At 38.6% G+C, this 26,210-nt stretch overlaps 1 protein-coding gene across 1 annotated transcript in view; it reads right to left on the reverse strand.

Moving 5' to 3' along the window:
* Window positions 1-2,665: 2,665 nt before the first annotated feature.
* LOC132827351 (vacuolar protein sorting-associated protein 37B-like) overlaps window positions 2,666-26,210 on the reverse strand; it is a 37,985-nt gene continuing 14,440 nt past the window's right edge. The window contains exons 3-4 of the mRNA XM_060844005.1: window positions 6,401-6,483; window positions 2,666-5,316 (exon numbers count right to left, since the gene is read on the reverse strand). Coding sequence (XP_060699988.1) covers window positions 4,825-5,316; window positions 6,401-6,483 — 575 coding nt within the window. The 3' untranslated portion in view covers window positions 2,666-4,824. The remainder of the gene's footprint in view (window positions 5,317-6,400; window positions 6,484-26,210) is intronic.

Consider the following 26,210-nt stretch of genomic DNA (forward strand, 5'->3'; position numbering starts at 1 on the left):
AAGCAGAAAACCTGAACATTTTTTATCCCTGCCTCTGAGCATCTACAGCCTACTGCAGCAGCCCTAAAACCCAATCACGTTGAGCAAACAATAAATATCAAGCATTGCATACTAGAAAGCTGCAAAGCATAAGCTAGCTTCTGCATTCAAAGCAATCCATTGGGAATATTGCTAACACCGAGCTCCATTGAGAAAAATAAAAACAGTACACATCATCATTGTCACAAATAATTTTGTTGTAAAGAAAGATTTAGTTTCTCCCTTTCATCCCAACTAGGGAAATTATGAACAATATCTTTCCCAAACAGTGCATTCCAAATTTATTTCATGTTCAGCCCCACACTAAACAAGATGTACATTTTCTGCCAAGAGTGAGACTGAATTTACTGTAACCAACTGTAGGCTTCTACAGAGTGCATTTATTCATTGAGCCATCAGGAAAACCATTCTCATGTAATCTTACTGGTTCATAAATAAAATGTAATGATTTGAAACTCACCTGTCTCAAGTGTCATTGGATAAGACCTGGATGATTCCGGATGAAGGGCTTTTGCCTGAAATGCCAATTTTCCTGTTCCTCAGATGCTGCCTGACCTGCTGTGCTTCTCCAGCACCACACTGTGGACTTTAATCTCCAGCATCTGCAGTCCTCACTTTCGCCTGGTGTCATTGGATAAGTTCTATCCACAGAGAAACTCCCACAGAAATTTTGATATTCTTCCATGTTCAGATCCTAGTTAGTGCAGGGTTTTGCCAATCTTTGCCCATCAATGGAAGAACATTGGCATGATGGCTCGGTGGTCAGCACTGCTACCTCACAGCACCAGGATCCCAGGTTCGATTCCAACCTCCGGCGACTGTCTGTGTGGAGTTTGCACATTCTCCCCTTGTCTGCGTGGGTTTCCTCCCACAGTCCAAAGTTGTGCAGGTCAGATGAATTGGACATGCTAAATTGCCCATAGTATTAGGTGCATTAGTCAAAGGGAAATGGGACTGGGTGAGTTACCCTTCGGAGGGTTGGTGTGGATTTGTTGGGCGGAAGGGCCTGTTTCCACACTGTAGGGAATCTAATTTAATCTAATTAGACCAAGTGCCCCTCAAGACAATTGAAACTGCTCAAGTCCTCAGCCAATATCCTGCATTTTTAACAAAAAAGCACAAACCTTAATTAGAAAGCACCCATACTTAAACCATATGAGATTTCCCAATCCTATGGATTTAAACATGTAAACTTGCTGGTGTTCATGGGTCATAATTCAGTCAATGGGATGGTCATTCATGACTCTAATTTTATCCCCATATTTATCCTGGATGTGCTAACTTCATCTTTGCTTTCATTCAACCTGTCACAACTCAATTTGATCACTTTCAAAACTTTTCCAGGTTGCTTTGATTCCCATATTCACATAAACATTGATCAATGATAGACGAGCTGATGAATGGAACATCACCAACCTGTATAGCTACTCATTATAATTCAATCATAGAATACAGGCAATGGTAATGCCAGAATCAATTGCTGTTTACAAATTACCTTCATGGAGGTGAAGGTAAATCACCTGCTTGAAAACCAATGCTTGCTAGGCTGTTTCAGTCAGCTATACTACTGTGTCTGGAATCACATAAGCAAGGTTTCTTTCCCCAAAGGACATTCATGAACCAGTTGAACTTTTAATTTGACAATCTGCTGGCTTCAGTCACCTTAACCACTTCATCTCTCCATACCCAGGCACTCATCAGCTTGAAACTGAAACACTGAGTAATGATCTGCTCAATGACTTAGTTTCATCATAACACAAATTCACCTCAAACAATTTTCCCTTTCTTGCATATCCAGTCTTCCACTGTTCACTATGGCACAGCGCATTAAATCATCCATTACCATGAACACTCCAAACTTCTCCAGCACAACACCCTTGTACATTCTTGCTCTTCCCAGATTGGTCCACTGAGCAGATCCCCTGCCATCTTTTAATCTAATCACTGGTGTTCTAATTTGGGTTCTAAACAAGACTCTCTCATTATTTCATATTAAAAAATATAACTAAATTATCTTTTAATCAATCACCTCCTCTATTGGCAAAAGAACATCCATCCATAGTACCTTGGGGTACTTTGTTACATAAAAGGTGCTGCAGAAATACCCATTGTTGAAAAAGTAATTTATGGAGCCCAAGAGAGCAATAAAGATAATGTTTTCTGGAACTGTAGATGTGCATGAAATCTAGGCCAATACTAGAATAATTTATCTGCATTGAGTTAATATGCTTCACAATGGACATTAGTTGTCACAAATTACTCCAATTAAAACACTGCTTGTCGCTGTAAGGATTTTGTGCACTCTACATACACTGCATTGTGAGTCATAGCCTTTATGAATAGGCTATTTATGGACATCATCACTAGATGGAGTAACAAAGACACATGCATAGAAATGCAGCATTGCAGTAAGACATTGTTTTGTTCAAACTAAAAGCTGAAAATATTTAGCAGTATCTCACATTTCGCTCTAATGATGTTAGTTTTCCATTTAAATATGCACGATACATGTTTATTAATTGTAATAACGTAGTGTTAAGAGGAGATCAAACTCAGCTCATGACTCACATGGCCATTAAAGGACATGCTTTACTAAATCTAGAAAAAATTAAACTAGAGTCACAGGAAAAATGTTTATAGTACTTTGGATTTTATTAATAGAATGATTAAAATATTCTGAGGTAACTTCCTGTAGCTCACCCACTACAACAATTAATATAAACAATTCTGAACTACAAACTTCACAAAAGTGTGTTGTCAAATATTTTACTTCAAAAAACATTTGAGATTGAAGTGCTGAGTCTTTCCTATTGTAGGCACATAGGTACCATCTATCATAACTGTTTTCAATTTTTGATGGAATAAAAAACTGCGGACAATTAATCTTTCAAGCCAACTTAAGCAATTGGACCAAGTTATCCCACAAATATTCAAAAAAACAAACTGCTCAATTGTTAGATTTAAAATATTACTTTGTTACTTGACTGAACTGTAAATGGCAAAATATGCCACAGAGATTGTGCAACTCAACATGCAACTTCAATATCATAACAAAATACATTTAAGAGAGTGAACTGTCAGTCACTTGCAATAGCACATTTTAACAGAAGGTATCTTACCACCAAACTAATTTGCTCAAATTTTAATATCAACAATAGGAGATTACAGTCTTGTTATTCAACATACTGCACACTACTAGTTTAAATAGTCAAATAATCTGATTACCATCAATACTCCCCTTCCTCCTCCCACTCCATTTCCCCAAAAATACATACATATCCATAAAAGTACTGCTCGCATGAGCATCACAAGTTTACAAAGTAAAACATTTCCCACAGTCCCTTATGACAAATATTGCTAAGGCACATTACAAACATATTTCAGACTCAATATTCAGCCATATGATTCCTTGAGTCATGACTCTGCTAATAAATGAAGTAGCCCATTTGCTTTTAAACCCTGAATGGAACTGCTTAATATGCATCATTGATCAGACAAAAGAGACAACTGTGCAATGCATCTTACGGATTTAGAAAAAATCTGAAGTAATGCAGTTTTCCTAATTCATCTGGTGAAACGGTCATCTGACACTCTTCCTTTAATTTTTTTTACTCAATATACTTGCACAATTTTAAATGAGTTTCATTACAGGGTAACCATTTAAAATAGAATCTAGCTCCTGTAACTCTCAATAGAAAAACTTGAGGAGGATAGGTAGTTGTAGATTATAATATTTCGAAGAGAGGCAGAAACTTGCGGTAAGTCTGACATTCAGATACATTGACTTCAAAAGGCAGGGCATACAACAGATAGTTGACGTGATACATTCCTTTTCATCTTGGTGCGAAGACAAGTTTTTAATCAAGCTTTATAATTAAAGTCAAAAGTCACAAGTGGCTAAAGAGAACAATGCACTGTATAGTCACAGATTTGTAAAGATTTAAAGTGGCTGGTACATGTAATAATAAGACAAGCCAATATTTCAGCTTTCTGGCCAATCCTGTTTAACTGATCTAGTTAAGAAACTTTAGCATGACATTGATTATTTTTCACTTCAATCAATATTCAACCAATTTACTCTATTCATATGAAATAACGGAGATGAGCAAACCCTCCCCCTTTCAAAAAACAGTTCAGGTTCAACAGAAAGTTGGAAAAAAAAAGCTATACCCAATCAGACAGACAGTCATATATACATAAATCTTCGGTGTCCTCACCCCACCCTTTCTATAGGAACCAAAATAGCTAGCATACCAAGACCTGCCAAGGTCAGTCTGTGGAGAATTACAGTATATAAAAGCTGAAAAATATAAATTTCAGGAACAAATCAACTTAGCTCTAAAATTTCCAGAAATCGGCTGCTACTGGGCTGATCTTAAATTTTAATTCACTTCCTATGTAAGTACTTGTATTTTTTTTAATGTAAATGTTTGCATCAGTTGAATCTAATGAATTTCAACTAATGGTCTCTATCCAAAAAAGTGCAACAGATTCAAAAAGAGTTATAAAATTGAAACAGTGGGGTAAAGGCCCCATTACGTCTTTGAACATTTTATCCAAAAAAGTGTTTGCCACAAAATAGAACTTTATTGCTATACATAATTTTCTGAAATTCTTATGAAAGATGCCATGTGGAAGGAAACTTATAATTTGCAGTCTCCTAACACAAAAGGTGTAGTTCCCCATCATGGAAATATAGGTCACGTATGCTTTGAGAGACACTAAACACTTCAGCAGAATTAAAAGCACCTACACAAAAAGTGCAACGGACCCCATTTTGTAAAATTACTGCAAAATAAAACCTGGTTGAGGAGGACGCTGTCCAGCTTTCTGAGCGACTGGTGGAGGACAAGGTGGCCTGTACTGTAGTGGATAACCTAACTGAGATGTGGAAATTGGAGCACTGTTTCCAGATCTTGGTGGGATAGGAGGGAAAGCAGCAGATACTGGATAAGGAGGTACTGATTCTGCTCCCAGGGCCGCACATGTAAATGGAGTGGGAAAGGCACCAGTTTGAACAGGTGGGGGTGGTGGAACCCTCCTAGGCATAACAGGGGGAGTGTTTGATTCCATGGAGTTAGAGTTCTGATTTGTCTGCACTGGCTCATTCGGTAGCTGTGGTAACCGTGCTGGATTTAACCCTGGTCCTTTTAAGACAATCTCCTGCAACTTCTCAATTTTAACCCGCCGTTGATGAGCCAGTTTCCTTTTATTCTGATATTGCTCAATGAAAGTGTCCAATGGCACCTCGCCATCCAGAAACTCCTGCGCCATGATCTGAAAATGAGAGATTAAAACCATCAAGAGCTTTCTCAAAATGTCTACATTTTGCAACCAAGGAGAAAATCAAAACACAGTGGTTCACACATCTTATCACGCATCTACAATACATAACATTCATATGAACAGGCACAATTATCTTTACATATAGAACAGATTCATTATGGTTTAACAACTGGATTCGAAATCACTAATTTATCATTGAAAATCTGTACCAAATAGATGCTTCAACACTTAGACTTTAATGTATCAATTAACAAGCATTTAACACTCAACTATGTGCTCACCAGTTACTGCCTATATGCACATTACTTATTTTGTAATTAAAGATGTTATATTTTGTTTGAATATGGAAATTTTCAAACAAATAGAATAAGGGTCTGTCTCTAATTCAGTATGATTTCCTAGTAAGAAGCTTGCTTCTTGCCGTGCAACAATATATTTTCTCAATGACTGCAATGAAATCGATCATTTATGTTGCTGATGTAGTACACACAATAGACTTGGTCTCTGCCTCCATTAGAAATGCTGAATTGGGAATGGATACTAAAACAAAATCTAAACAGCCCTTTGTTAATCTCGTAAAAATAACACTCAGACACCTTTGTTTAAAAGAAAGCACTGTAACAAATAATCCATTTGCAAGTGGAAATAATGGTACAATTGAAGAAGAAACTAGTTTGACTTTAATAATCAGTGTCAGTTTTCTTCCACACAAGTTTCCAAACCGAATAAATAAACTGCAAAAACCTGAAATTCAGATTAAATGTTAAGAGCTCATGAGATTAAGGGGAAAATCATAGATTAACACAAACCTACTCTCAGCCAACAGCTCACCGCTCCACACAGATTTGTTGGATTATGAACAGGAGTGGGAAGCCAGTGTGAATATGTTCCTTTATCATAGCCCAGGGAAACCAAACCCAAGTACTGTGCTTAATTAAATCAGTAAACAATAGACTCAGCTTGGGACTTCCTCAATGTTTCCACCTTCTTCAGTGACATAACTTGTGGTGCAGTTACTCATTGAACAAACACCCTATTTTTTTAATTAAATACTTGAATCAGGAGATACATTTACCTCTGTTTCCTCTTCAATTTTTGCTCCTTCTGTTTGTAGCAGTGCGAGTAGTACATCTAGCGAAGTCCCACTGGATTGACTTTCTGCACAGAAAATAGTTTTATTGTCAGAATTTTCCACAAACTTAGCCACGTTGCATATTTTGGTAAGCAGATCAAAACAATTTTCATGTATTTGAAGCAGTGCCATGGAGTTTCAAAGAACACATTTTGCAATAATTTAAAATGGGATAGATGCAATCGGCATATAGAATTAAACTGCTTCTGACCTGGGTGGCAAGTACACAATATAAGACAGTGAATGATAGGATTAGTCTACATGATTTCTTAATCCTTCACTGCCATTCAATAAAATCAAGGCAAATTTTCAATCTTCATCTATTTTCCTGCCATAACATGATTCATAGAACATAGAATGTTACAGCACAGTACCGCCCTTCGGCCTTCGATATTGCACCAACCTATGAAATTAATCTGATACCCACCTGACCTACACTGTTCCATTCTTATCCATATGCATGTCCAATGCCCATTTAAATGCCCGTAATGTCAGCGAGTCTACTACTGTTGCAGGCAGACCATTCCACATCCCTACTACTCTGAGTAAAGAAACTAACCCTGATATCTGTCCTAAATCTATCATCCTTCAATTTAAAGCTATGTCCACTTATGTTAGCCTTCACCATCCGAGGTAAAAGGCTCTCTCTGTCCACCTTATCTAACCCTCTGATTATCTTATACGTAACCATTAAGTCATCTCTCACACTTCTTTTCTCCAAAGAAAACAGCCTCAGCTCGCTCAGCCTTTCATCGTAAAACCTTCCTTCCATACCAGGCAGCATCTAGTAAATCTCCTTTGAACCTTTTCCAAAGCTTCCACATCCCTCCTATAATGCGGTGACCAGAACTGTACGCAATACTCCAGGTGTAGCCTTACCAGTGTCTTGTAGAGTTAAAGCATGACCTCGTAACTCCAAAACACAATCCCCCTGCTAATAAACACCAACACACCATATGCCTTCTTAACAACCCTATCAATCTGGGTTGCAACTTTCAGGGATTTATGCACCTGGGACACAGATCACCCTGTTCATTTACACTGCCAAGAATTTTACCATTAGCCCAGCATTCTGCATTCCTGTTATTTCTTCCAAAGTGAATTGCCTCACACTTTTCAGCATTAACCTCCATTTGCCACTTCTCCGCTCAGCTCTGTATCTTATCTATGTCCCTCTGTAACCCACATCATCCATAACTCTGCCTACCTTAGTGTTATCTGCAAATTTACTAACCCATATAAAAGTGACAAAACAACGGTGGCCCCATAACAGATTCTTGCGGCACACCACTGGTAACTGAGCTCAAAGATGAACATTTCCCATCAATCACCACCCTCTGTCATCTTTCAGCTAGCCAATTTCTGATCCAATTCACCTTTAATCACAAAACTCCTTATTCTGTGCAATAGCCAACCCTGTAGAGCCTTATCAAATGCCTTACTGAAGTCCATATATACCACATCAACCGCTTTACCTTCATCCATCTGTTTTGTCTCCTTCTTGAAGGACTCAATAAGGTTGTTAGGTATGACCTACCCTTCACAAGACCTCTTTTGACTATCTCTAATCAAATTATTTGTTTCTAGATAATTATAAATCTTATTTCTTATAACCTTTTCCAACACCTTACCCACAACCTAACTAAGGTTCACTGGCCTATAATTATCAGGGTTGTCTCAACTTCCCTTCTTAAACAATGGAACAACATTTGCTATCCTCCAGTCTTCTGGCACTACTTCTGTCAACAATAATGCAAAGGTCATAGCCAAAGGCTCTGCAATCTCCTCCCTGGCTTCCCAGAGAATCCGAGAATAAATCCCATCCGACCCAGATTTTCAGATCATCCAAAATTGCTAAAACCTCCTCGCTGTCGACCGCAATCCCATCTAATCTACGAGACTGTATTCTCACTAACATTGCCCTTTGCCAAAGTGAATACTGACAAAAAGCGTTCACTGCTTTACTCCTTTAGTGTCCACGAATCTGTTATTGATCTTATCCTTGAATATATTTAATGTCTGAAATTCCACAGGCATCTGGGGTAGAGCATTTCAAAGATGCACAATCTCCTGAGTGAAAAGGTTTCTGTTCCTCTCAGTTCTAAACAGTCAACACCTTATGCCGAGATTATGTACCTTCATTCTAGACTCTCCAGTTTGGGGAACCAGCCTCTGCCTGAAACATGGTTCAATGAGACCAACCCTCATTGAACATGGATGCATCCCATTCAATTTTTCCTCTCAGAACACCTTCAAACAAGGATTCTAGTGATCCTGTGTGGCACCATGCATGCATATCCTTTCTTAGGCAAGGTGGCCAAAACTGCACATTGAAATGGCACCTGAAGTACAAAGTCCTTTATAATAACAAGACTTCTTTACTCGTGTACTTCAACATTTGTAGAATAAATTAAAATACAATTTACTTTTCCAAATGGCTGCTGTACTTATATGTTAACTGTGTTTCAAGGTCACCCAAATCCCTTTAAACAATATTTAACAGTTTCAAACCATCAAAAGATATTTGTTTTTCTCAAAGTTAATCTCACGTTTCCTCATGTTGCATTCAATTGATCCACTCACTTAGCAGGCCAATATCCCATTAGTGTGTTGTGCACTTAAGTTTGTTATTGTTCGCAAATTTTGATGTACTATGCCTTCACCTACTGTAAAAAGGTTGTAAGTAGTGAGGCCTCACTTCCCCTTGCAGCATTATACTCGTAAAAGTTTCCCAAGTTGAAAATGATCAGTTCTTTGCCCGTTATCCTAACAAATCTCAAAACATTCTCATATTCTTATGACAACATCTGGAGGTAGTACATTAGCAAATGCCTTTCGAAAAACCTAGGTACATTCCCCTTTTTCAGTTTCGATTGTACATCCCGATAGTTACATCCTTAAACCATAACCATTAGGGACAATCTCTTTTTAAGGCACGTTGACTCCACCTAGTCACATGATTTTACAATTGTTTTGTTACCAATTCCTTCCTGACAGACTCCAGCAATTTCACAGATGAATGTCAGATGAACTGGCAAGTGGCTCCTTGCTTTCTCCTCACTTGCATAATACAAAATCTAGAGAATTTTGGAAGATCAGAACCAGTGGATACACCTTTATCACCACCTCTAAGAGCCATATGATGGAAATCATCGGGCTGAAGCCAGTGATTAGTTTTTAATCCCAGTAATAAAGAAAGAGTGATGAAGAAATTAATGTCTTGTTTCCCCATTATATCTGGTATTTGCATACACCTTCTATGAAAACAAATACAAAAATATTTGTATATTTTCTCATTCTCCATTATAATTTATTATGTCCCAGGCTTTTAAAGACTTTTCATGATTTGTTATTTTGTTTTGAGCAGTTGTTACAATGGGACAATTCTGGATCAGTGGTGCTGGAAGAGCACAGCAGTTCAGGCAGCATCCAACGAGCAGCGAAATCGACGTTTCGGGCAAAAGCCCTTTATTCCCGATGAAGGGCTTTTGCCCGAAACGTCGATTTCGCTGCTCGTCGGATGCTGCCTGAACTGCTGTGCTCTTCCAGCACCACTAATCCAGAAACTGGTTTCCAGCATCTGCAGTCATTGGAGTAAAAACAATGGGAGAATGACTAGCTTCTCACTGGCTTACTTGTATAGCTGGTGTTCTGTCTTCATCAGTCCTTTGCTGATTTCTAAAATGATTCCAGTCCTTGAGTTTATTACCACTCCTGGAAACATTAAACACCTTTTCAAGCTAAAACCATTCTAAATTGCTCTGATTAGCCGCAATGAATTACTTCCACAATGGAGCATTTATTCCTCAATGAAACATATTTATGGAGAGTTGTGAATTTTTTTTTTAAAACGTTCATTATTGTTCATCTATTGTCAGATGATTTAACTTCCCAGTTCAACCTCGCAAACTCACCGCTCATGTCTTTGCAATTGATGTTGAAGACTCAGACTCCAGATTTGGATGTGCGTATCAGTTGATCTGCATGTGATACGCTAACAGCATAATCAAAAACAGCCTGCTCCCGATTTGGTTGAATGCATTTTATTCTCAGGAAATTTCTTGAATATATTTTATGAAGACCCTTCTTTAAATACTTTTGTCAATTTGATTTGTCCAGTCTAAATCAAAATTAAATAATTGATCTGATTACCCTTTGCTGCAAGTTCCTCTTCTTCCTTAAGTAATACTCTGTCTAACAGTGTAGCTACTGTTACAGGTGCTTTCAACTTCTCTCAACTGTTCCTTATTCTAATACCCTCCCCCCCCCCACCCATATAATTAAATTCCCATTCCTTCCTCACTAATATTTTTGTCATACAATAATTGACCCCATGTTTGCCCCAAACCCATTCTCTCTCCCTCTCCCTACCGAAGTATTGCTGCTAGGGCCCTATAAAGTAAAATCTTTCTCTCTACTCTACACATACAATTTTCTGGTGTTTAATCCAAAACAAACTGGCACATGGTTCAAAGTCCTGATCATTATTTAGGACCTAGCTCTTCAAAACTTTCTCCGCAGAATCTGTAGCACTAGAGTCAGAGTGAAATATTAAAGTTTACAGCACAAAACTAAGCAGGTAACTATATCAATGCTGGCTTTTTGTGTTAAGAACAAAACCAAAATTAATACCACTAGCTTGCTCACTTCCATAGACCCTCTGCTTTCAAGTGCTCATTCATCTTTCCCTAAAAAGCAAAACTGTCTGCATCAGCAACTACCAGTCAAACATGGGAAATCTGTCTTGCGTCATTCATCCCTGAATGATTTAAAACAAAAATTCCATAAAACATCCTTCTCTGAAGCAGCAGTGTGCCTTTTTTCAGGAACATAAATTTTCAGCACCATTTTTTCCACCATTTTAATACACCTATTATTTTGTTTTAATTCATTTATGAGCAATAAACACTGGCCAACCAGAGATGCTCATCTTAGCTGCCCTTGAGAGGATGGTGGTGAGCTGCCTCTTGAAGTGCTATAATCCAGGGACCGTAGATAGACCCACAATACCATTAGGCCATGAATTCCAGAAATTTGATTGGAAACATACTGTTGCTCCTTCACAATCAGGATGATGAACAGCTTGAGGGGAACTTGCAGGTGGTGGCGTTCTGATGTACCTATTGCCCTTGTCCTTTTGGTGGAACTGGTTGTGGGTTTTGAGGATGCTGACCCAGGATCTTTGGCAAATATCTGCAGTGAAGTTTGGAGATTTTAACACACTACTGCTACTGAGTGTCAGTGATGGAGTGACAGCGTTTCTGTATGTGGCACAAATCAAACAGACTGCTTCGTCTTAGATAGTTTCAAACTTCTGTAGTATTGTTGGAGCCACACCCATCCAGGCAGGTGGGAATTACTTCACCACACTCCTGACTTGCCTTGCAGATAGTGGACAGGTTTTTGGAGGTCAAGTGATGAGTCCACTTCATTTTCTAGTCAATGGTTTGTTTGGGCAGGTGGCTGGATTCAATGATGGCAACACCATTTAATGTCACTGGGCAGTAGGGAGATTGTCCTTTATTAGGGTTGGTCATTGCCTGGCATTTAATGACAAAAATGTTGTTATTTGTCATTTTTCAGCCTAAGCTGATACACTGTCCATGTCTCGCTGCACTTCAGCACAGACTGCTTCAGTATGAGGATTCACAAATGATGCAATCATTGGCAACTGTCCCCACTCCTGACCTGATGATGAAGTGAAAGCATTTGACGAAACAGTTGAAGATGGTTGGGCCTAGGATTCTATTCTGGGGAGCTCTTGCAAAGATGTCCTGGAGCCAAGGTGACTGACCAACATCTATCGTCCGAGGTACTATGTAAGACTCCAATTGTTGGAGAGTTTGCCCCGATTCCCATTGACTCCAGCTTTGCTATGGGTCCTTGATTCCATACTGCGTCAATTGTGGCCTTGATATCAAGGGCTACCACTGTCCCTTCACTTCTGAAATTCAGCTCTTTGGTTCATGTTTGAACCAAAGCTGTGATGAGGTCAGGAACTGAGTGGCCTGGTGGAACCCAAACTGGATGCCACCCAGCCAGTTATTGCTTCACAGCACTGATTACACCTTCCATCACCTTACTGATGATTGACAGTAGATTAATGGGGCAGTAATTGGCCAGAATAACCTGTCAACCTGGTTAAGATATGCTTGGTGCTGCTTCTGGCAATGACTTCTACATTGAACTACAGTTGATCTCCTGACTTGATGGTAGTGGTTGAGTTAGGACAAGCTGGGTTATGAGGTTGCAGATCTTGTACAAGGACAATTCTGTAGATGACCCACAGATCCTTATGGATCCCCAGTCGAGTTGCTAAATCTGTTTGAAGGCTGTTCCATGTAGGAAAGAGATAGTGCCACAGAACACGATGCAAGGTATTCTCAACATGAAGGTGGGACTTCATCTCCACTAAGATGGTGTGGTGGTCAGTTGTACTGATACTATCATGGACAGATGTAACTGCAGCAGGCAGACTGGTGAGGATAAAGTCAAGTATGCTTTTCTCTGTTGATTCTCTCTCAACATGCCCACAGAACCAATCTAGCAGTCATGTCCTTTTGATTGGAACCAGCTTGATCAGCAGTGGTGCTACAGAGCCACTCTTGGAGGAGGACGACATTGAAACCTCTCATCCAGAATACACACAGTACCCTTGCCATCCTCAGTGCTTCCTTCAAATGTTGTTCAATGTGGAGAAGCAGAGAGTCATCAGTCAAGAGAGCACGCCATGTGTTAATCAGCAGGAGGTCTCCTTGCCCATATTTTATCCAAGACTTCATGATCTCCAGCATCAATATGGAGGACTCCCATGGCAACTCCCTCCTGACTATGCCATCATTTCTGCTGGGCCTCTTCTGTAGGGGAGGCAGGATGTACCTAGGGATAATGATGGTATTGTCTCTGTAAGGTATGATTCTGTAAGTATGATTAGGTCAGGCTGTTACTTGACTCATCTGTGAGACAGCTTTTCCAATTTTGGCACTTGCCTCCAGAGGTTAGCGAGGAGGACTTTGCAGGGTAGACAGGCTTGTTTCAACCATTATCATTTCCGATGTACAGGTGGCCTGTCTGCTTTCATTTTGTTTGAGACTTCAAAGTGGTTGATACAACAGAGTGGCTTGCTCAGCCATTTCAGAGGGCAACTGAGGGTCAACCACGTTGCTGTGGGTCTGGAGTCACATGTAGATCAGGATGGCAGATTTCCTCCCCAGGAGATTAGTGAACCAGACGGGTTTTTCCTACCATCAACAATGGTTTCATGGTCAACATTAGACAATTCCAGATATTATTGAATTCAAATTTCACCATCTGCCACGTTGGTCCCTGCAACATTACGAGTGTTTCTGGATTAATAGTCGAGCATGACCATTAGTAGGCAATCACCTCCTCTGGTATGACAAAAATTGTACAGTGCAATTGTGGTTTGACTATTGTCTTATGCAAATTCGTCTTAGTCAGTCAATCTCTTATGGCACTGTACACAGGAAGTTGAGATTAAGTGTAGTTTTTAAGAATAATTTCAAAATGGAACATGAGTGTGGAGTTAAAACAAACAGCTACAAGAAGTGAAGTGGTTAAAAAGCAGCTCAAACAGACAGGACTATCAAGTTATTTTTAATCTAGACAATTTTCAGTTTTTTTTTGTTGGAAATAATGTGTTTGTAAAAGTGGGCGTATTTTCCTGCCCTCAGCAGGAATCATGTTGCATTCAAGAGGTTAATTTGAAGTCATTGGAAAATTAAAGTCTAAAACAAAACCGCTAACATGCTTCAAAAGTGGTGTTTTCTTGTATGTAATTGCAGTTTGAACTTCTGAATGCAGCTAGTTGCAAGTCCAATAAATTAACAGGTTAAAAATAATACTCAACTGTTTAGTGAGAAGTAGCACTAACAGCTATATCAGACCTTTTCTCCTGGCTAGTACAAGTTTAATCTAAACAAGATACACTATAAACATCTTGCTCAGCCTGACCTCCACAGTTGGAAACAAAGTCAAATGCTCTGACTGATAAATATTGCCAAAAACTTTTGAATCAGATGTATTGGAATACGCATCCACCTTGCAACGTGAAGGGAGAGGTTTGCATAACCTACACATGTTGGAATACAGACTACACAGCACTTTGATGAGGCAAATTCATGCCAATGTTTCCCCAGAAAGTTTCAATTTTAGTTACACTATTGTGATAAGGTGGTAACAAGGTAGCATTATTCAAAGGGACAGTAGTTGAAGGGACAGCAAAAGCATCCTTGGAAGTAGATCACCCACCTTTCAACAAGAGGCAGTGAATGGAAATCTAGGCATAAAAAAGTGGAAAATACTTTGTTGCGTTTTTTTATTTTATAAAAAGGCAAGCAGGCTCAACAGCAAATATTAGTTCTTTCAAATTGATCTCACTTCACTGATTACCACTAATCTGGTTTCAAATAACTAAACTGAAAACCAAACGACATTTTATTACATTTGAAAGAAAACTTGCTTTGCTCCAATGTCTTTGAAGGATTAGAGCTAGCACTTGTCATTACCTCAACAGTTAATAAAAGTATGTTGCTTGTAAATTAATCTCTTTCCCCACTAGCAGCTGTCACCTCTGTTGGTGAATTGGTAAGAGGTAGATTCAGATGCACATGATTCTAGAGAGTTTTTCATCAGCACTAAGTAATACTAGAGACTGTCAACACTGTTCCTGTACTAATGTAATAATCTTGGGTAATACTGAACACCACAGTTTGGACAATGGTCTCAAAAAAAGTGCACTCAAAATAATTTCCTTTTTTTAAATTGCCTATAACCTGTTGATTTTTTTCTTGTTTGCTACAAGTCAAACAAGCTGCATCTAATCCTGGTTACTTCTTCTAAATGATTCTTTTTTATTAACCTTTCTCTTTGCTTGCATGTCAAGTTTTACTTCCACTTACACATTTGCAAATTACCAATCTTCCAAGCCCATATTAATCTCAATAGTCCTCCATACCAACAAGCTGGAGGTAGCAGATGTGACTCCAAAAACAGCTGTGGATCAACAACTCAAATGCTATGAACCTAATTTGATCAGCTTGCAAAACAATTCTACTTCAATAAAAGATGTTGCTGCCTTCCCAAATTTGATGGTGATTATGAAACACGATCAGCTTGCATGATTAACAACTTGATAGCTCTGCAAATAATTCTGTAAGTAAGAAAATATTCCTGTGGTTCACAATGGATTCTATTAGTAATTAGTCTTGCCAAAACAGGACATTATTCACATAGCAGCCTTAACAGGCAGCAGGTTAGTCCAATGCATGGGCATCATTGGGATAACCTAATAGTGTCTGCAACTTGCACCTACAATGCACAATTCCAACATGGGTTACTGCATAGAAACTTACAAGATAATACATAGCTTGGAAAGGGTGGACGCTAGGAAATTGTTTTTGTTAGGTGAAGAGACTAGGACCCGTGGACACAGCCTGAGAATGAGAGGGGGTAAATTCAGAACAGAAATGCGAAGACATTTCTTCAGCCAGAAAGTGGCGGGCCTGTGGAATTCATTGCCGCAGAGTGTAGTGGAGGCCGGGACGCTAAAATGTCTTCAAGGCAGAGATTGATAAATTCTTGATGTCACAAGGAATTAAGGGCTACGGGGAGAATGCGGCTAAGTGGAGTTGAAATGCCCATCAACCATGATTGAATGGCAGAGTGGACTCGATGGGCCGAATGGCCTTACTTCCACTCCTGTGTCTTATGGTCTTATAGCGATCAACAGCTAAACATTCCTGGCCAAGGTTCTTTCCTGCTGCTCAGGGTGCAGTCAGCAATTGTAGCTGCCCCACCGCTACGGTCTACCCTAGCACAGACGGTTAAACCTGTAACCTTTCTTTAAGCCATCCCACTTACCTTGGATTAGCAACAGTTTCTAACCTCAAGGTTAGACCTTCCAACAAAAATAAAATTAGTATCGCCACAGTGGTTGCAGTTCAGTAAAAGTCTCACATTTTCCAGTTACCATGGAAACATTTCTCACACCATAATTTAGATCAGTTAGCTTAGCAGAAATTGTCAAGTATTGTTAAGGCTCCATACTATGTAATCTTTATTAATAGGACCAGTGAGATGAAATACCACTTGCTTTCCTTTTAAAAGGATACTTGTGTGTCACAGAGGCTGTCAAATCAAATCAGGATAAATTATGTATTTTCCATACCAAATGTTAAACACTTGGGAAATCTCAATTTTGTTATTTGTTTGCATTTGCTGAAAAACTGATTGCCAGTTTAGTTCTCCCATGCCTGGGATGTTGTTGATCACTGCTGCGTTGTGATCTTGGGCCACTGCCAGTCACCTCCTAATAGATCCAACGCAGCACATTTCCCTTTGCTTCAATTGGTGGTCAGCATGAACAAATGCAGAAATGTATTGAAAACAATTAAGTTTCCATTTCATTTCAAAACCAACTAATGCTATAAAAGTATTATGAAAACAAAAACATAAAATACCAGAAATACTCAGATGAGGTAGCATCTGAAAGAAAGGGTTGATATCACAATCTGAGGCCCTTGTGCCTAGATTTTCTATTTCAGGTTTCTAGCATCCGCACTATTTTCCTCAGGTCTTTAAAAACTTCTTTTTGCTTGATCTTAATAACTACAGTTAGATACCTTGCATGATTAAGTTTGAACACACTTCGCCATTCCTTTACTTCCAAACTTCATGAGTTGACTTCCAATGGAATTCACAATGGCCACTAACAGAACTCAAAATGACTGACTAAATTAAGAAATAAAATTACAGATTTAATCTGCACAATGAACTAACCCTAAACTGGTAAACTTTGATCTCTAGACACAAAAATGCAAAATTATGCTAATCTACAAAATTCCAACTTTTTCTTTTGCATTTTTATATTTAATTTAGAATGATTATACTTGGCACTTGGCAACAGGATTTTAGTTTGTAAATAAACTTTTGCTAATGAAAGAAATTCGATCTTTGATTTTTACATCAGCTACTTTGCTTTTATTTGATGGTGACTCGTTGCTGGGATAGCAGAAGCCAGTTTGTCTGCAAGTTGGGTGTTGTAGCTGAGCATAATCCTGCCAATGTGAGTAGGAATGGGAGCTCTGGCCAATTAACTCAAGTACAGTACACCAGGATTAATTATGGCTATCTTGATAGCAATCTTTACACATAGGTGATCAAACCTTTCTTGATCCGTATCACCATATCAAGCTGAGATATTGCAACGGGTTACATTTCTGTATTTAATGTTGTGCTTGACAGGTGTAAAGGTTTGTGTATTTTTTTAAAATCTTGTAACCTGCTCATTGCTTGGTTACCTTTACTTTCACCACAGTAATAAAAGATTTATAGTGTAAAATTTGACTAGTTCATACTACATATTCTCAAATTTTTGTTTTGTTCAAATGCTTACAAGAATGAACAAAAAATACTCCTGAGGAAACTGCCATTAACTACACGCATGTGATACTAAAAGCTCTCATTAGTTCAGTTATTTTATGCAAAATTAGGTAGAGTTCAATGCTGGGACAAAATTTGAATATAGTTCAACCAACCAATTATTTCTTCTGGCCTTGCTAATTTCAATATGATAGATCTACTGCTAAGGCACAAAAATCTTCTTTGGCCAATTAGCTGCTAGCAAGAGGCTTCAAATCAGACCAGAAGTGGAATGGAAAAATATTCAAGATGCCCTTTAGAAATACATGATATCTTCATGGAAACAACAGTCAAAAGCAGCGTAGAGCCTGGAAAACTGCAGCAACTAGGCACGTATCCAGCTTGAGTAGTGAAGGGCTATGAATACCCACTGACTGCTGAACAATTGTTTCCTTTATCTCCCCTCCCATTAAGGAGATTGCTGTTCTGCATCACCAAGTTTTATGCCATACAGTGATTTAGATTCCAATTATCTACAATCCCTTTACTTTGTTGCAGTTGGAAGATTGTTTGAAACATTTTAAAAGGAAGTCAGTGTCAATGCAGAGCAGCAACTGTGATAACCAGCTTGTGCATTTTACAAATTAACAAATTAAAAACTGAAACAATTTGGTGGCAGCCTGAGGTAATGTACATTAAAAGACAAAACTACTTTGAGCACAGAAGCTCTGTAAAATTAGAAAAATGCTAAATCAATGGTAAAACAGGATTCTCTTTTCTAAAAAAAAGAGATCATTGGAAATGTATTGATATTGCCTTTACCGTAGCAAGATGTCAGCAAATCCTTCCTGACACTGAGCTACACAAGACAGACCAAGCTTTTGGCATTGACTAAAGAGAGTGGCCTTCAAGAACCTATTAAAAGAGGAAAGGAATTATGGAGGTATAACTGTTTTAATATGAGGGAGCAGAAGTTGAGAAAATTCCAGAACAAGGCATTTAGCAGCTGAAAGCTCACCTACTAATGATGAAATACTTAAAATTAGGAAGGTGCAAGAGACCAGACTGAAAAGAACAGAAGTCCCAACGGCTTGCTTGGCTAGAGGTTAGACAGAGAAAGGGGTGAGGCAGGAATGTAAAAGTTTAGGAGCTGTCGGACTTGGAGACAGAGGTCAGCAAGGGTGTAAGGTTCATTGGATAGGTAGTTAAGATATGGACAACCAAACTTTGCACGTGCAAAGTTATACAGGATGGAAGATAGGAAGCAAGCCAATAGAGTATTTATCAAGTCTTCAAGCAAAAAGGCATGGTTGAGAGTATCAATGGCAGAAAACAATGTTGTAGAGTTGAAGTCAGATAATATTATTGAGCTACATGTAGTCAACACTAGTGATTGAGTGAATCCATGGTTGTAAGCTTATCTTGTAGTCAGACATAACAAGACTGCATGGTATGGTTCAGGTTCAGATGATTACCAGGAGAGTTTGGGCCAAAGGCAATAGCAGCAGTCATTCCAATATTTAGTTAAAGAAATGTTCTGTTCATCCAATATTATGACATCAGACAAGGTGTGACAAATCATAAAGCAATGGGATCCAGAAAGATGATAAGAGCTAGAGTTGAATGCTGGCTGTGTACATTGGAGACCTGTCAAGTTTTAGGATGCTAATGTCCAGGGACAGGCAGCATGCATGACAGCAATAAAAAGGGAGCCAAATAGAGATTAATGGGGATACCAGCGGTAACAACATAAGTCTGAGCAGATATTACAAGCAATTCCGCAGCTTTGTTCCATTTGTCAAAACACAGACAAGCGAAAGCAGTTCCACCCTGCTGAACAGAGTAAAGGCAGCGGAGAATAGTGTAGTCAACTGTGACAAAGGCTGCAGAGGCAAAGGAATAAAAGTTCATCATGGATATAGTCATCAAGATGGTTAGATATTACTTTAATAAGGGTAATATCAGGTCAGTCAAACTGCTTAAGAATCTGAATTGTTTCAATGAGACCACATCTCATTCATCTAAATTCCAACAAGTTAAATTCCATCCCAACCTGTTTAGCCTTGGCTCCTAAGACAATCCCTCCACACCAAGGGGCATGCAAGTGATTTTTCTCTGAACTGCCTCCAAAGAAAATGATGTATTTCTTTAAATAAGGGTACCAAAATTGCTCACGGTACTCCACGTGTGACTTGTACAGCTGCAGTAAGACTTCCCTACTCTTATCCTCCAACTCATTTGAAATAAGGGCCAACATTCCATTAGCCTTCCTAATTATCTGCTGCACTGTGGGCTAACCTTTTGTGTTTTATGCCCTAAGACCCTTTGTGTTGCAGTTTTTCTCCATTTAAATGGTACTGTTCTTTTGCTCTCCCTTCCAATATAAATTTTGCATTTTCCCAAATTATGTTCCGTTTGTCAACTTACTCAACCTATCAATTTTTGTCTGTAAACCATTTGTTTCCCTCTCACAACCCTGCATTTCCATCTATTTTTGTAAATCTGGCTTCCTTCCTCCAAGTCATTAAGATCAGTTGCAGTCTCAGCACCGATCCCAGCAGAACCCCACTGGCCACAGGTCACCAATCTGAAAAAGACACCCCTGTACCCACTTACTGTTTCCTGCCCATTAGCCATTCTCTATCCATACCAATATATAATCTCCAACACTGCAGGCTCTTAGCTTAGGATTTAACCTTTTGTGAGGTGCCTTATTGAATTCAAAAAGAGAATTCATTATTTAAAATGCTTTAAGACAAATCTACAAAAACAAATACAGATTTTACAGTAGATATTGTCTCAGATTCGGATACAGTGGGGTTGGAGATGTCAACCCCAGAAATATTGGATGTGTACCAAGGTTATGTAGGAAGATGGGAAACAAGTCTCCTGTACTTAAGTCGAGGTAATAAAAGGCATGGCTGTCAGAGTCAGCAGATGGACTGATGCAGAGCTGGAGTCAGATAATGTAAAGTAAGTGGACATTGGCAGGTTAGGTGATAGAGTGAATGTATGGTTAGAAGATAATCTTGCAGCAACAAATAGTTTGATGGTCTAGTTCAGATTTAGATACTTCCAAGAACGTAAACGTCATCTAGGACACAGTTTGCATTTTGTTGCATAACCAGACTCTCAAGAATTAGTCTTTTCAGCTATCAAAAGGTACACCATACGATGACACCCAGAGTGGACTATTTGCTGTGCCATTATCTCTCATAAACAGAAGGGTGCCAACAAGAGTTGGATAGGTTGCGTCTATATACGGAACTCAATTGTACACTGCTCAGTTGCTAGTTAAATGGTATGTTGATTAAAAGATGATAACAAAAGGACTGCATGTTTTGTATGGTGGATATGTTGATCATGTATGCAGTATTCTTTTCAACAAGTAGTTAATAAACATTCAAGTGAGACAAGGTCAAGTGTAAACCAACAACTTGGTTTTGTCTTGCATGAAATACATCAATGAACATGTTTCTAATGAGATCCCTATCTGCGTTCTCCTATCTGGCATGATAAAATACAACTCTGCATTATTATAACCTCAATCAGGTGAATGACAAGAAGTAGGCTGGGAATGGGGATATTATTTTCATCACACTATACTTCCCACACAATTTCTCTATTGCTGTGTTTTGTGAAACCCAAAGGATTTTTAAAAATATAATCAATCGTTATTGTGTATTTGCTGGATTAGCACATTATAGTTACTGCTTTTTAAAAAAAAATCACATCATTCAGGAAAATTAAAATCATGCTTGTAGATCATAGTGGAAACAGTTTATTCATTCAATCCAAGCCTATCCTGCATTTAATCATCAACTACTGATCTGCATTTTGACTCCATGTCCTTTTATACCCATGTCCAGCAAAAGTCCACTGATCTCAGATTTAAAATTAATGGAGTTGGAATCTATTTTGAGGGGTAAAAAAACAGGTTCCACATGACCAGCACCTTTTTCATGGAGCACTAATTCATGTCCTGAATGGTCCGTCTCCGAAGTTAAAGCCTGCTTTCCTAGATTCCCTTACCCAGTTTGTTTTACCTATTCCTTACAACATTTAAAATTTTAAGACAATCACTTGTCAACTTTCCAGATGCCAAAGAGGAAAAATTGCTGGCAATAATCAACAGGTCAGGCAGCATCTGGGCAGCGGAAGTAAACCATCTGTTCATATAACAAAATCAATAACTGCTCTTGTTCAAGCTTTTTAAGCAGGAATATAAAATAACAGAGCTAAAGTATACAGCATCTCCTTAATATAAATCGTTGGAGTGCTGGTAAAATTTTGGTCAATCTGCATAGCACTCTTTTCCAAGGGCAATATATCAAAAGGCGAAGTGCCTGAGAACTGTACAGCATACTCCATATTGTGGTCTATGCGGGGGTTTGAACTTTGTAGTAAAACTTCCTCTCTTTTACATTCCAGTCCCCAAGTTATAAAGGTCAACATTCCATTTACATATTAGATTATCTATTTCACCTGACTGCTGCATTTTAGTAACGTGGGTTCTCACTGCTCTAGGTTTTCACCACTTAGTTGCTCAAAAGTATCCTTTTTGAAGCAAAAATGGATCATCTCACATGGAAACGTGGGAGAAGCATTGACCGTTTGAGTTTGTTCCACCCTTCAGTGTGATCACAGCTGATCCTCGATCTCAATACTACATTTCCACTTTCACCCCACACCTCTCGATGCCTTTAAAATCTAAAGAACTTTCAATCACTTTCTTGACCACATTCAGCAACTTGGCCTTCCAAGGTAAAGATTTTCACGGCTTCGCTTTCTTTTATGTGAAGAAAGCCCTGTGAAAGTGCAGTAAGCACTTTTTTCTTGGCAGGGGGGTGGTGAGTGTGTGTGCGCGTGTGCGTGTGTGTGGTTAGCAAGGCCCTGTACAATTACAGCGAGAAATTCCCGCTCCTGTACTTGAATCCTCTCATTTTGTGGCAAACATACCATTTGTCTTTCTTATTGCCAGTTGCACCAACACGCTTGCTTTCAACAACTAGAGTACCAAGGAGACAAGGCTCAGTGCATCTCCACCTTTGCAACTTGTCATTAATATCAATCTATTTTTGCTACCAAAATCGATAACTTCATATTATAACTTCACCCATGTGTTTGCCAACTCACTCAACTTGTCCAAACCACAAACATCTCCTTATCCTCTTCGTAGATCATCGTACTGCCAAGTTTAGTACCACGTGCAAATTTGAAAATATTACTTTTAGTTCTTTCATCAGTATCATAAATATATACAAGACTGGAATAAGAAATGACTAATTACTCCAGCCGCCAGTCTAGAATAGCCTACTTTCTGCTTGGTTCCTCAACATATTGCCCTGAAAACTGTCACATTCACACTCCAGAAAATCCTCCTCCACAATATTATTAGTCTGGTTTGCTCTATGTATTTGTAAATTAAAAATCTTATGATCGCAGATGTACCCTATTATTTCTCATTTTCTTGTTTCATGCTTTCCCTCATCTCTGCACTACTATTGGGAGCTTGTAGACACCAAACAAAAGTTTATACCTCGATGTATTTTAACTCTAACCATAAAGATTCAACACCATAATTTTCCAAGCCAATATTGTTTCTTACTATTGCATTGATTTCTCCTTTGCTAACAATGCCCTCCTATCTTTCTTACCCCCCCTTTTCCTCTGCCCTACTAAATTAATGAACACCTCTGAATGTTAGTTCTCATCATTTGTCACCCTGCACTCATGTTTCCATGATGAAAACTGCACCATAAACGTTTTTATCTATTTGCGCAGCTAAAGTACCTATTACAAATCCTCTTCATACATGACCACAGCTTTGCCCCTGAAATCTCCTTGTAATTCTAAGCTACTTCCTTTTACTTATAATTGCTGTGCGTCACCTGCAAACCTGGCTTTATGGCACTTTGTTTCAACTGTCATTAAAAGTGTAGATCCCAACACACATTCTTGTGTAGAAAGCAACTCCTTTGAGTACACACCCATTATCGCTATTAAACTTCCAACCTGCTTAATAATTTGCCTTTAATTCGAAGCTTTTAATGTAATAGTTATGTGGTACCTTATCCTGATCAAATGTTTCTGGAAATCAAAAGTTCTGTCTATGAATATTACATGTATACTCAAAAATTGGTTACGTTTTATTTAATTACACAATATTTGTGTTACATATATTTCATTTTCCTTGCATCATTCTGCCTTAGTTCCACAGACTGAAAGGCCTCAATAAAACAATACAATCTGTAATAGCATGAAAGCACACCTGCATTTATGGTAACTCAACTTTTTTTCTGCCATCAGTCAATACAGTCCATTTTAAAGTCTAACAGCATTCTGAACATACAGGATATTTCATATTTCCTTTGGAACATTACCAGAGGCTCCATGCATATGGCGATTAAACCAGCCAATTGTGGCACACATGCATCTGGCCACTAGGGAAGTTTGCTATTATCACTATATGTTATTTGCTCATTTATACAACATTCAGTAACTTGTTAGTTGCTTTGATTTATGTTATGTTTTCCACGTTTTAAATGAAACAGACTTGCATATATTTCTGAAGTATCTAAACAATGCCAAATGATTTTGGAGCAAATCCCAAGCATTAAAGTCTTATATCGGATATACCTCACATGCATTTGTCCAATCATTATGTAAAGTGGTTTCTTTCACTATAGTATACGGAGGTGAACTGATTTGGGGGAAAAAAATTCAGCGCTTTTGGTTTTTTTCCTGTTGCTACAGAGAGATGCGATGGCAGTGATGTCTAAGTCTTCATTGGTCTTCACTGATCAGTGCATTGAGTATAGGAGTTGGGATGCCTTGTTGCAGCTGTACAGGAAGTTGTTGAGGCCATTTTTAGAATAGTGAATTCAATTTTGGTTGTCCTTCTATAGCAGGAATACCTTTAAAATTGACAGGATGCAGAAAACATTTACAAAGATGTTGCAGGGACTGGAGGATTTGAGCTATAGGGAGAGGCTTTATAAACTGGGCCATCTTCCCTGGAGCATTGGAGGCTCAGGAATGACCTTATAGAGGTTTATAAAATCATGAGTGACATAGATAGATAAGATAACATAACATCTTCCTCGGGTGAGGGAGTCCAGAACTAGAAGGCATAGGTATAAGGCAAGAGGAGAAAGATATATTAAAAAAAAGGAGCAGAGGTAACTTTTTCAGGCCAAGAATGGTGTATGTATGGAATGAGGTGCCAGAGGAAGTGGAGGAGACAGGTACAACTGCAACATTTAAAAGGCATCTGGATGGGTGTATGAAGAGGAAGGGTTTAGAGGGATATGGGCCAAATGCTGGCAAACGGAGATAGGTCAGACTGGGATGCCTGATTGTCGTGGATGACTTGGACCGATCGGTCTGTTTCTGAGCTGTGAGACTCAAAGTCATTACTATATTCTCTGCTGCATATAATCAAAAGTTGACAAATTCAGCACTGGTGGGTCAGGGAGCCACTGTTGCCATTTCATAAATTCTGGGCAATCATCAGAATGCCCCCTCGTGAGCGAAGGATCATAATAACATTTTCCTTCTTCATAACTAGGTGTGTTAGAAATAAATCAATGCAGTTAACTTCCTCCATTTAACATATATGATGCTATTTATATACACTGTTTACCTATACATACTGTTTACTAATAATGACATCATTGTGAAGAGACACAAAGTGGCAGGGATGCATTAAAATCTTAATCCCTGCCTCTGTCTCTTCACAACATATCTATTAGATGTAACTTAGACAATTCCTATTCTGAAAATGATACCTCGTGCTCAACAATATTGAACCAACAAAAGCAGGGAGAAGAGACAGAAATCGAAAAACGTTCAATAAGAATGTGAATCAAAACGAAAAGCCTGCTCCACCATTTAATAAGATCACGATGATGGATTGTAACCTCAAATTCACATTCCCACCTCTCCCTTATAATAGTTAATCCATTTGTTTCTCAACAATTAACTACCTCTGCCTTAAGAAGGTTCAGACTGCACTTCCAGTGTCTTTTAAAGGAATCATTCCTCAGAAAGCAATTCTTTTCATCTGTCTTAAATGGGAGATGCTTTATTTTGAAATGGCAATCTAGAACAGCATTCTACATTCTCCTCCAATAAGAACCACCCACTCCACATCACTCCTGTCAAGATGTGTCACAATCTTGCATGTTTCAAGTTAGGTTGCTGCTTACTCTAATTTCCAGCGGATACAAACCTAGCCTGTTTCACATTTCCTCACAAGACAACCCACTCAGTTAGGTATTAGTCTAGCAAATCTTCTCAACACATTAACCAATACATTTGCATTCTTCCTTAATTAAGGACACCAATGCCATACAGCATTCCAGATGGG

Source organism: Hemiscyllium ocellatum, chromosome 24, assembly GCF_020745735.1.
Source record: "Hemiscyllium ocellatum isolate sHemOce1 chromosome 24, sHemOce1.pat.X.cur, whole genome shotgun sequence".
Classification (NCBI taxonomy): domain Eukaryota; kingdom Metazoa; phylum Chordata; class Chondrichthyes; order Orectolobiformes; family Hemiscylliidae; genus Hemiscyllium; species Hemiscyllium ocellatum.